General features: G+C 41.4%; 1 protein-coding gene across 3 annotated transcripts in view; it reads left to right on the top strand.

Annotated features, from left to right (window-relative positions):
* Positions 1 to 13,369, top strand: part of ARFGEF3 (ARFGEF family member 3) — a 176,741-nt gene that overhangs the window by 40,593 nt on the left and 122,779 nt on the right. For all 3 annotated transcript variants that reach the window (XM_070461545.1, XM_070461544.1, XM_070461543.1), the window contains exons 3-4: positions 4,166 to 4,247; positions 8,326 to 8,457. In XM_070461545.1, the coding sequence (XP_070317646.1) occupies positions 4,166 to 4,247; positions 8,326 to 8,457 (214 nt within the window). The remainder of the gene's footprint in view (positions 1 to 4,165; positions 4,248 to 8,325; positions 8,458 to 13,369) is intronic.

The following is a 13,369-nucleotide window of genomic DNA, read 5'->3' as shown; positions in this document are numbered from 1 at the left end:
GGAGCCCGGCCTCTCCTCTGACACACAGAAGTTTCTGCCTTGTTGGGAAAGTCCTTTGTCCTGAAAGCTGAAACTCCTAACTTGGGATCGATGTGGAGTTAGAGTTTGGGGGGACCTGTGTATGTGCTGTCACTTCAGTCGTGTCCGACTCTTTGTGACCCTGTGTATGGACTGTAGCCCACCAGGCTCCTCTGTCCATGGTATTCCCCAGGCAAGAACACTAGAGTGGGTTGCCATGTCCTTTTCCAGGGGATCTTCCCGACCAGGGATCTAACTCTCACCTCCTGCATTGCAGGTGGATTCTTTACCACTGAGCCACCAGCAAAGCCCAGGGGAGGGGGGAGAACTATGAATCCCCTGAAATGATTCGTATACTTTTCTAGGAAGAGGATCTTTTTGTGTTCATGACTGGGAAAAGATTAAGAAACGGAACTATTCTAGCTTTGCTCTCATCTTTTGACACCAACGGGTGTTGGAAGAAACTTGGTCTTGGGAGTGAGATGGATTTCTCTTTGGATTGTTTCCAGTAGATTTAGCTGTGTAACGTTGGGCAGGCTATGAAATCTCTCTGAAACTCTATTTTCTCAAATATGAAACAAGGGTAAGAATGCCCATTTTAAGGTTGAAGTGACTGGTAGATTTAATAACAGTAAGTAATTTTTATTCTTCTTCCTTCTATGAGTAAAATGAAAGCAAGTATCTGTTCTATCTTGTTCCTTGTTGGGTCTTTTCATGACAGTGCCTTGCACATAGCAGGCTCTCAAGTGTTGGTTGGATGGATAACTGGATGGATGGAGTGCCTTGGTTTGGTACCCAGATGAACTCTGTCTACTTCCTTAAAGCACTGATTTTCTTTTTTTTTCCCCCAATTATTTTTATTAGTTGGAGGCTAATTACTTTAGAGGAATCTTGGTGCTAGAATTGGCCTTGCTTAGACCCTTCCAAGACCCATGCTCCATGTCCTACGCAAAAATCTTGTAGTATCCATATCCTGGATACTACAAGATTGGATCTTGTTATCCTGTGCTTTAAATCATGGTCTCTGCTGGGCCTTTGTCTATATCAGGGCTGGGCAAACTAGCTGGCAGACCAAATCTGGTCTGTTGCCTGTTTTTGGAATGTAGCCGTGCTCATTTTTCAACATGTTGTCTATGACAGATTTGGGCTATAGCAGAGTTGAGTACCTAGCACAGAGATCATATGGTCTTCGATGCTTGATGTAATTTTTATCAGCCTCTTTTTCCATAAAAAGTTCTCCAACCCCTGATAGACATTTTCTGTACTTTTTAACCCTGCAGTGTTGGTCTGAAGATGCTTTTTTCTATGGCTTGTGAAGCTAAGATTAACAGTTAAGTGTCTTGACTGAGATTGCACAACTTGAGAATTGTTAAGGTTTCAGTCCAGATCTCTGTGATTCCACAGCCCATAGTTTTTCCACTAAGTGATGATACCTTACAATAAGACCAAATCCTAGCCAAACCAGTTACATCTCCCAGTTCTTCCTGGAGCCCATGACTGGCTTGGGGAGCAGTTCAGTGGTTCCCCGGAATCGTGGTGGGACCTGGCAGTGCTGGCGTTTATCAGTAGTCTAGTTTCAGTTTGCAGTATAAATTGTGTGAGTTTACAAGTAGGTAAGGGAGTGTGATGAGATTTCAAGGACTAATACTGTCGATGACAGAGCAGGATGGGCATGCTGCAGTTTATCTGCAAACATACTACTGCTCCCCAGAGCGCAGGGGTTTCAGCATTCTAAGAAGATCCTTGTTACTTACTGCTGAATGTGGCATCTACTCTTGTTTGATCCCTTGGTGAGAAATATGTAATATTTGTGCATTTTCGGCACACAGCCACTCAACAGAGACTGTCCCTGCTCCAGGCTATGAGACTATAAGAGTTTTGGGCCTCCTTGTCTGCCCACAGCTACCATGCCCTCATTGGCAGATCTGGCTGCAAAAATTTGAGACAAAATTCTTTCACAGTCAATTAATACTGGTGGAAATTTGATTGTTTCAAGGATTTACAGATGAACTTCTATAGTTCTGTTGATACTCAATCAGCCCATTATTCGGGGCTTCCCAGGTCGCACAGTGGTGAAGAATCTGCCTGCCAGTGCAGGAAACACAAGAGACATGGGTTTGATCCCTGTGGCTCGAAGATCCCCTGCAGTAGGAAATGGCAACCCACTCCAGTATTCTTGCCTGGGAAATTCCACAGACAGAGAAGCCTGGGATGCTACAATCCATGGGGTTGCAAAGAGTCGGACATGATTGAGCACGGGCACAGTGAGCCCATTATTACTAATTCTCACTTGATTTCCACACTTCCAGTTAATTTTTCCAAGCTTATAAACTTGCTATGATTAAACAACAGAAATAAAATTGGGGAAATTAGCTATTCCTGCTTTCTCTTGACTGCTTAGCAATGCTTGCCGTATAACCAAGACAAGCTGAAGATCATGATAAGAGTGAGAAAATTATAGCCACCCAACTGGAAGTGACCCCGTTGGGTAATTTATCCACGTGTCAAAGGATGTACTAATGAAAAATGGTTATACTGTGAATCAATTGTCATATGAAGTGGGGTACTGTCACTTTGGGTTAGTAAGGGGACAGTGAGAAGGATCAGGAAGGCAAAATGTTCTTTCTGATAGCCTGGTATTGTTCTTTGTGGCCAGCATTAGGGGGAGTGTCTGGGTCTGTCTCCATCTGTCATGGAGCTGCTGATGGAGGATTCCGCGGGAAAACTGCAGGGTGGACAGGAAGGAATCGGAGCTATAATTAACTTTCTGTTTCACCGTGTTCTACATCAGTGACGCTTTTTCCCCTAAAGACGAAATCCTGTAATCTTACCCTGTGGCTTTCACAGTCTCTAAAGTCAATGAATCTTTCAGTTTATGCTGAAAATATAAAAGAGACAAAATGAGGCTGCTCTGATTTAAGTGAGGGTGGAGGAGCTTGGTAAAATTAAGTAACATTTCATTTGTTGTGCCAGCATAACTCTGTGGGGAAATAATGGGTTGATTAAAATTCGTGGTCTGTTGTTTAATTATTTAGAGTGAATGCTTCTTACAGAAAAATACATTTCTCTTTGTAGTCCTCTTGGTTTATTCCTGATGTATTTTAGTGCCCACTTTTTTCTTAAGCTTCAAAATATGCGAGTAGCTCTCAACCTTTTTTTCTTTTTGTCTTTCACTTGATGTCAGGTACTTCTCATGGGTCCAAGCTGTTGATGGTTTGATTGTATTTCTGCCTTGGAAGCATGTTTGTTAAGCCCCATCACAAAATTTAGGTCACCCTGATGGAGACTAAAGAACTAATTCAAAAATTACAGGTAGGGCTTCCCTGATGGTTCATTGGTAAAGAATCTGCCTGCCAATGTCGATGTGGGTTTGATCCTTGGTCCAGGAGGATCCCACAGGCCGTAGGACAACAAAGCCTGGGAGCTGCAACTACGGAGCCCACGTGCCACAACTGCTGAAGCCCACTCACCTAGAGCCTGTCCTTTGCAACAGGAGAAGCCACTGCAATGAGAAGCCTGCACACCACAACTAGAGACTAGCCTCCACTTGCTTCAACAAGAGAAAAGCCCGTGCAGCAATGAAGACCCAGCACAGACAAAAATAAATACATAAAATTTTAAAAAGTCTTTAGCTGATTAAAGAACACTTCAAATTGGGGAGAAATTGACAAGTGTATCAAATTTCAATTTATATTGATGAGGCAGACTAGTCCAGGTGATGATGCCCTCACTTGCTAGGTGGGGGAGAGGTCTGAGCAAAGGCATAGAAATCTGTATAAACAGTGCTCTCTAGGGTTACACACCCCAGGAGTACTGAATACAGTTAATTATATTACTTTGGGAAAGAGCAAGGCATGTTCATGGCCTGGTAAGGGACTTCCCATATGATGACTAGTTCACCAAAACAATTGTTTGAGAGTCCTTGTGTGTGTTCTCTCTATAGCTATCTGAAGAAGGCGAGCTGCTGGTATGCTATGGTTTCTGCATAGCATTTTTGCTGTTTTTTTCACTCCAGGTGCAGTTTGATTACTGGTCACAGTTCAATGTATGTGTGCGGTGGCATTTGGGGGCGGGTGTACGTAGGCTTGCATCCTTTGGCTGCCAGCCTTGCTGAGCTCACATATGGTCTTTTTTTATGTGTTGCCAGGGAGAAATGCTTGCTGCCCCTCCAGTTGGCTTTGGAATCCAAGAATGTGAAACTGGCTCAACATGCCTTGGCAGGGATACAGGTACCGTATACAATACATCCTGTTCTTACCCCAACAGGATGAGAGAAATGGACAGACCACCTTGGCATTGAAAGAGGAAATAGTTGCCATTCTAAATTGTAGCTGTTTAAAGGCCCTGACAGAAATTGATTGAACTGTGTGATAACCATAGAGGATAACGATTTTCTTTTCTTTACCAGCATTTCTCTGTGCGCAGCATTATCTTGCTGAGCATATATGGTCAGACGCTGACTCTTGGAGACTCAGCTAAGCCCACATAGCGATGAAATATTTTTTTTATGAAATATTTTTTATGACACCTAACTTTTAGGAGAGTAAGGGACTCCAAGAGAGACACCTCAAGTTCTGTACCAGCTCAAATCTTATATGCATCCAACATCTGTGGTTCTGTGTCATGAGCAGTGATGGTAAGCTGGAAAGGTTCTGGTTTGTTTTCTAGTCTACGGTTAAGTTGGCGAATGTTTTGTTTCCAGAATGAGATTGGGAAGAGAAAAGAAATTTGGTCTAATCAGAAAAGTCAAATTGCGCAAATACACTTCCTTCCCTGGACATTTGTTCATTCTGTTTTGCACCATACGTAAGAGGCCTAATTCCAAAGGTGCAAAGTTGTTGGCTGCATAAATACATGGACTTTTTAAAAAGGATTTTAAAAATTGGAATATATTGCTTTATGTGTTGTGTTAGTTTCTGCTTACAATGAAGTAAATCAGTCATAGGTATACATATATCCCCACCCTCTTGGACCACCTTCCACCCTACCCCTCGTTCCACCCCTCTGGGTCATCACAGAGCACTGAGCTGAGCTTCCTGGGCGTCACAGCAGCTTCCCACTGGCTCCTTTACCCATGGATAAGGATGTGGTTCATACACAATAGTATTATTCAGCTACTAAAAGGAACAGAATGGGATCATTCATAGAGATGTGGATGAACCGCGAGTCTGTCATACAGAGTGAAGTCAGTCAGAAAGAGAAAAGCAAACATCATGTATCAATGCATATATGTAGAGTCTAGAAAAATGGTACAGATAAACCCTGACTTCTTAAGAGGTTTGGTGGCTGAGTGACAAGCACTGTGGAGTTCAAGCCTGCTGGGGATTCTTCCAGCATGGCCATGGATTGGTAGCATTGTTGGATGTCTTTTCACATTACTGTTTCATAGTTTGCTCTTTAAGTTTAGAGAGGTCTCTAATACATTTTCAGTGTCAATAAATATGAAAGAATAAGAAAGTTATGAAAAAAACAAGAAAATTATGACTGTTTTTCCCTTAGCGGATTAGAATTAGAGAATGTATATTTCAATATGCAGTGACATTAGGAATTTTTAAACATTAAAAAAATTAAAGTTACTAAAAACTCTTGGCTTTTCTCCAAAGTAACTGTAACAATGAATAGAAGTTTGTTTCAACCTGCCACTTACGTTCTCTTTTCTCTAGTATTACATAGATTTTCCATTTAGGTTTTTTATTTTTTAACCCTCAGACTCTGTAAGTTACAGTCTCATGTTTCCATGGGAACTTCACTGACATGGGAGCTGGGCATCTTCCTCTCAGCATCCCTTGTGACCTCCCATTAACAAGTGAAAGCCGCTCAGTTGTGTCCGTCTCTTTGCCACCCCATGGACTATACAGTCCATTGAATTCTCCTGGCCAGAATACTGGAGTGGGTAGTCTTTCCCTTCTCCAAGGGGTCTTCCCAACCCAGGGATCGAACCCAGGTCTCCCACACTGCAGGCAGATTTTTTAGCAGCTGAGCCACAAGGGAAGCCCAAGAATACTGGAGTGGGTAGCCTATCCCTTCTCCAGTGGATCTTTTCGACCCAGGAATCGAACTGGGGTCTCCTGCATTGCAGGTGGATTTTTTACCAACTGAGCTATCAGGGAAGCCCTCCTGTTAACTTCTAAGGCATTTTTTTTAAAGAGTTTTCTACTCTGTATTACTTTAAGTAAAAACAGGGTTTTGTATACGAACTAACTCTGAGCTGCCCTGCATAGTCAAAAAGTTCTTTTGAGTGGACACTTCAGAGATAATGTGGGTTCAGTCCCCAATCACCGTAATAAAGCAGATATTACAGTAGACTGAGCCACATGGATTTTACATTTTCCCAGTGCATACAAAAGTTATGTTTATACCATACTGTAGTCTCTTAAATGTGCAGTAGCATTATGTCTAAAAAAATGTACATACCTTAACTAAAAAATACTTTCTTGATAAAAGAAAATGCTAACATCATCTGAGCCTTCAGTCAGCTATGGTAGTAACATCAAAGAACACTGATTGCAGATCATTGTAACAAATAGTGTAAAAATAAAAAAGTTTGAAATATTGCAAGAATTACCAAAATGAGACACTATGTGAGTAAATACCATTGGAAAAATGGTGCCTGTAGACTTAACTGACACACAGTTGCCACAACCCTTCAATTTATAAAGAAACATGATACTTGTGAAGGGCAATAAAGCTAAGTGCAATAAGATGAGGTATAGCTGTATAGATGAATTCAGGGAGTCATAAGAATGTCTGAAATATGTGTTTTCTGGATCTGCAGTGGCATTCAGCTAAAAGAGGGAGTCATTACCCTGGATGAATCAGAATTCCAAAAATTCTTCATGATTGCAACCCCATGCTGCATCCGACAAGGACAAATTTAATAGGGATAAATATAAAATCCATCCTACTCTGGGGTCTCAAAAATCAATTGCCCCAGGACAGATTGGGGAAGAACAGCTTAATTGCGGCCCTTGAGAATGAGGTTTCTGAGTGAGTCAGCATAAGATGTGCTGTGACTTACAACTAAGCTAATTTGATCTGAGAGTGTGATTAAGCTTCTGTATTACTGTTTTTTGTTTGTTTGTTTTTTGGTTTGATTTTAAGCAGTAAACACATTTAATTGTCTCATACAACTAGAGTTCTAGAGGTAAACAATTCCAGGTTTGAAATAGGAGAGCAGTGGCCACCAAAGACTGCATTTCTTTCCCTCTTGCCATCTTTTTTATTGTTATTATTTTTAAAAGACTATTTTAGAGCAGTGTTAGATTGACAGTAAAATTGAAAGGAGGGTGCAGAGATTTCCCACATACTCCCTCCCACTACACATGCATAGCCTCACCCATCATCACTCCCGGAACGATACTTTTAAAAAAAAAAACAAAAACCAAAGATGAGGCTACATTGATATGTCCTCATCACCCAGGGTCCATATGTTTACCTTAGCATGCCCCTTTGGGTGCTCCTGTTCATTGCTATCAGACCACCCTTGAAGTGTTGCATTCACTGGAGGCCAGTTGAGGAGGAAAGTGTCTGAAACCATGTTACGTGGAGAACGTTTGATGGCACCCAAGGAGGTTTAGTGTGGAGAAGAAGAGATTTAGGTGGAGTTCATCGCTGATCAGGTATTTTAGAAACTTAATCTGTGTGGCTGCAGGTATAACTAGGGCATGCAAGTTGTAGGCAAGGAGGGTTTGGTTCAATTCATAAAGGATTTTATGAAAAATGAGTTGTTTTCAAGTAGAGGAGAGCTGTCCTGTGAGATGTAATGCCTTCTGGGAAACCTCATGAAAATGACTGTCTTCTTGTTTCGGTTTTTGTGGACTAGATTTTCTGATGAAAATATATTAAGATTTGTAGATTCGTGAATAATTCCTGGGTAAATGATAGCTCACATTAGGAAGTACGAATGTGAACGATTAACCTGTGCATAAAACCTCCTTTCCTGTGACAAAGCTTCATTCAGAAAGGGTGTGTGCGAACGTGCCTGTTGTGAGAAGCTGGATTCCCCTTGGCGCATTCATCCTCCTTCCCCACCCACCCAAAGACTTATTTGGCCACCACATTAGAATTTCACTTCATAAAATTTACAGTAAATTATCTAATAGCAGGAAAAAGCCTTTGCCAAAAACCATTTTCCAAAGGCATGATGCATTTTTCTTTTTAATGGCACAGAGCGGAAACTCCTTCCTAATGGCCTCCAGCTACATGCCTCCCGAGTAAGAAACGTTACCGTAGGACATACTAGGCTACAGCAGAATAAGGCATCAGGGAAAAGCCTGCCTGTGATCACTGTCTGGTGCCTCTTTACAGAAGCTCCTGGCGGAAGAGAGGTTTGTATCCATGGAAACGGACTCTGATGAGAAGCAGCTGCTCAATCAGATCCTGAACGCTGTGAAAGTGACGCCTTCCCTCCACGAAGACCTGCAGGTGGAAGTGATGAAGGTGGGTTTGACGCACTCCCAGCTTGCGTCACTGTGGTGGAAACGAATTGCTGACCCTCATTGTTATCGTAAAGATGCCTCTATGTGGTGGTCACTTGACCACCACTTGTGGACTATATGATTATTATCCTTGTTTGTGGTCCCCCAGAATAACCTTGATTGTGGAACAGAAATGACAACTAAGTAAAAAGCTTTACTTGGTTTATAGATTTCAATAAATCTGTAAGATTTTTGGCCTGATCCTGCATATCAAATATTGTTAAATAGATTTATGACCTTTTCAGAAAATGTATAGGAGTAGTTCCGCTTGGGGGTGGACCTGATCATTCTGGGCATTCTGCCTTTCTCTATGTGTTAAAACAAAGCAAAGACCTAATGACATATATTAATGCTGCGTAGAAAAGTCAGTTTAAGGAAAGGAAGCTCATCCTTTGAAGCCATATAAGAATCACATCTTTATTTGCATCTTCACATTCTGTGACCTTATCTCCCTCATTCTAATTACCATCTCCCTTTGGGGGGTTGCATCTCTCTCTCTCCCCTTTTCCCTTTTTCCCCTCCTTTGAGAGCTACCATAATTGGGAGCCTCGTACACAGACTCAGGGGTGTGTTGTATCCCATAAGTGAACCGCGAGTTGGGCAGAAAAGGGTGGAAATCTCTAGCCTAGAATAGCACCTTGTCAGAGTAGTACAGCTGGAACCCATGAGCTGGACACAACATGTGTCCGTTTCCTCCCTAGAGGAGTGTGCCCTGTTGGTGGTTAATTTAGTATAGTGATTAAGAGTTCAGACTTTGAAGCCAGCCTGTCTGGGCATTCTAGTTGGACTTCCTTGAACAGATTCCTGAACCACTCTGTGCTTTGGTCTCATATGGAGAATGAGGTAAATAGTTTAATTCAGTCACTCAGTCCTGTCTGACTCTTTGTGACCCCAAGGACTGCAGCACGCCAGGCCTCCCTGTCCATCACCAACTCCCGGAACTTCTCAAACTCATGTCCATCGAGTTGGTGATGCCATCCAACCATCTCATGCTCTGTCGTCCCCTTCTCCTCCCACCTTCAATTTTTCCCAGCATCAGGGTCTTTTCTAATGAGTCAGTTCTTTGCATCAGGTGGCCAAAGTATTGGAGTTTCAGCTTCAGCACCAGTCCTTCCAATGAATGTTCAGGACTGATTTCCTTGAGGATTGACTGGTTGGATCTCCTTGCCATCCAAGGGACTCTCAAGAGTCTTCTTCAACACCACAGTTCAAAAGCATCAATTCTTCAGCACTGAGCTTTCTTTATAGTTCAACTCTCACATCCATACATGGCTACTGGAAAAACTATAGGTTTGACTAGATGGACCTGTGTCAGCAAAATAGTGTCTCTGCTTTTTAATATGCTGTCTACGTTGGTCATAGCTTTTCTTCCAAGGAGCAAGCGTCTTTTAATTTCATGGCTGCAGTCACCATCTGCAGTGATTTTGGAGCCCTTCAAAATAAAGTCTATCACTGTTTCCCTTGTTTCCCCATCTATTTGCCATGAAGTGATAGGAGCAGTTGCCATGATCTTCGTTTTTTGAATGTTGAGTTTTAAGCCATCTTTTTCACTTTCCTCTTTCACTTTCATCAAGAGGCTCTTTAGTTCCTCTTCACTTTCTTCTATAAGGGTGGTGTCATCTCCATATCTGAGGTTACTGATATTTCTCCCAGCAGTCTTGATTCCAGCTTCTGCTTCATGCAGCCCAGCATTTTGCATGATATACTCTTCATAGAAGTTAAATAAGCAGGGTGACAATATAGAGCCTTGACATACTCCTTTCCTGATTTGGAACCAGTCTGTTTTTCCATGTCCAGTTCTAACCATTGCTTCTTGACCTGCGTACAGATTTCTCAGGAGGCAGGTTAGGTGGTCAGGTATTCCCATCACTTGAAGAATTTTCCACAGTTTGTTGTGATCCACACAGTCAAAGGCTTTGGCGTAATCAATAAAGCAGAAGTAGATGTTTTTCTGGAACTCTCTTGCTTTTTCGATGATCCAGCGGATGTTGGCAATTTGATATCTGGTTCCTCTGCCTTTTCTAAATCCAGCTTGAACATCTGGAAGTTCATGGTTCACATACTGTTGAAGCATGGTTTGGAGAATTTTGAGCATTACTTCAGTAGCATGTGAGATGAGTGCAATTGTGTAGTACTTGGAACATTCTTTGGCGTTGCCTTTCTTTGGGATTGGAATGAAAACTGACCTTTCCCAGTCCTGTGACCACTGCTGAGTTTTCCAAATTTGCTGGCATATTGAGTGCAGTGCTTTCACAGCATCATCTTTAGGATTTGAAATAGCTCAACTGGAATTCCATCACCTTCACCTCCACATCACCTCCATCAGGGGGAAATAGTATCCCCTACCTGATAGGACCATTGTGAGGATTAAATAAGTGATAATTGTCAGTGATAAGGAACTTAGCATAGTATCTGGCCCAAAGCAAGTTCTTTAGAAGTGGTCTTTGTTACTTCTATTCCTACTACTTCTGTCACCACTACCTACTGCTGCTGCCGAGTCATCATCTCAGTGGGTGGGTCTAGGAATATTCTTATACGCAGTAAACATTGAGAATGTCTGAGCTACCTAATCTTTAAGATCTCACTGTCTTTAACTCTCTTTGATTCTGGAATGTCTGGTTTTGCCTTATCCTTTGACATACGTCGGCCCGCTGTGCCTTCCTAGGAGCCCAACAGTAACCATCTCTAGATTTGTTTGACTTCTCTGCTACCTCTGTGCCACCACTGAGAGAGGCAAGGTCAGCCGCCACGTCCGTCACTTTCACAACTTTCAAGTTAAGTCTCTTTATCGTTCTTCCACTAAAAGATCTCCAAATACCGAAGGTTGAGCATTGATGTCACACTAAGAGACATACCTCGCAGATTTCTTATTACTCTGGAAATTCTCCCAGGAGTATAGCTTTTCATGGATTATAGGAATTTGCATTAAAAATCAAAATGAGAAAGTACCTATTCTTCTAGGAACTATGGAGGAGCAGGATGTTTAATGGTTATGCCAACAGAAACACCTGTTTTGAAAACATACTTGCTTTCTAATTCCAGCCCAGGGGTCCCTTCTGCCAGCCTTGCTGAAGACGGGAGTTGACACATGTTAGCTCTGCTGGAAACCCTGGAAAGCCAGTCTTTATGGACTTTCTAATGACACCATACTAGACAGTGGTACTTGCAGTTAATGTCTGGAAATAGATCAGACATTGTCAGAAAAGAGGAAAATAAGCATCTGGGTCACGATTCTTCACAATTCGTTTTCCGAAACTTTTAAAAGAAGAGGGCCTTTGGTACATGCTTTTGTTTTTAGAAACTTTGTGAAAGTGAAAGTCGCTCAGTTGTGTTCAACTCTTTGCGACCCCATGGACTGCAGCCTGCCAGGCTCCTCTGTCCATGGAATTCTCCAGGCCAGAATACTGGAGTGGGTAGCGTTCCCTTCCTCAGGGGATCTTCCCAACCCAGGAACTGAACTCCGGTCTCCCACACTGCAGGCGGATTCTTTACCAGCTGAGCCACCAGAGAAACCCAAAAATACTGGAGTGGGTAGCCTATCCCTTCTCCAGGGGATCTTCCTGACCCAGGGATCAAACTGGGGTCTCCTGCATTGCAGGTGGATTCTTTACCAGCTGAGCTAATGTTTTAAAAACTTAAACATTAGAATTGGGAAAAATATTTCAAGCTAGTTTTTTAGCATCAAATGAAACTTTGAAGAAGGTGATCTGACTTTGAGAGCCCACAGGTGAGGGTTCCATGACCATTTCTGATTTCTGAGATTTAAATTACTTGTTTGGGTATAAAGACATATAGAAATGATAGCATTTGGAGCTTAGAAATAAGTTTATACCCTTTCTCCATGCATGAGGAATTTCTGTACCAACTTCAGTCATCCTTAGATGTGAGCACCCTTCTATCTTGTAATTCTGTAATGCTTGTCATGACCAAAGTAAAAACTTTAACACAAGGACTTGTTTTGCTAATATCGTTACCGCATGAAAATGCTTTTACCACTTTTTCTTGCCTAAATAGAGACAGAGAGAAATAGAGAGAAATATGAATTGGATGAGTCCTCAGAGAGAATGACTGAATTCCATTACATATGGAGGATATATTAACTTATTCTTGGTGTTTCTGCATAACTCATTCTGACAGTCAATGATCTAAACTAGATATTTCTTATAAAAATTCTCTAGTCATATTACAGAAATATATTGTAGGAAAATCTTTTAAAATATGATATGGTAGACCGTTTCAAATAATGGTCTGAGCATTCTATTCAGGACAGATAAAGCCACACCATGCAGTTTTTATTTCTTTCCAGACATGGCACAGTACATTTTTATGACAAATCGTAAATCCTGTTTTTCAGGAAACTGTATCATACATTTTACTCACATATTGCTATCTGCTAGTGTTTATAAACATGAGAAATTGAATCATGTCACATTCTTAGAAGTATGCAGCAATTGTATTAAATTCCTGGGGAGAAAATAACATGGTTCCCTCTTTTAGAAACTTCCCTGAGATAAAACAGGAAGCAGCTAATAATGAAACCCAAGATTATGATGGTAATGTTCTCATTAAGAAAGAGTACATGTAAATCCATGGCTAATTCATATCAATGTATAACAAAAACTACTGTAATGATGTAAAGTAATTAGCCTCCAACTAATAAAAATTAAAAAAAAAAAAAGAAAGAAGGCTCTAGACTTTCAGTTGGAGGGTTCAGAAATATCAATGATGCTTGCTTCTGACAAATTTAATAGGGATGACTTTAAATCACTTAGTTTAGGAACTGTTCTATTGAATACATGGTTATACTATCTAACAGGAGGGGGAGAAAAGACAACGTTTATTTATTGAAATGGCCGTGGAATCCAAATAAAAAT

Source organism: Odocoileus virginianus, chromosome 34 (genome assembly GCF_023699985.2).
Source record: "Odocoileus virginianus isolate 20LAN1187 ecotype Illinois chromosome 34, Ovbor_1.2, whole genome shotgun sequence".
NCBI lineage: Eukaryota > Metazoa > Chordata > Mammalia > Artiodactyla > Cervidae > Odocoileus > Odocoileus virginianus.
This window is presented reverse-complemented; position numbering and strand designations above follow the sequence as displayed.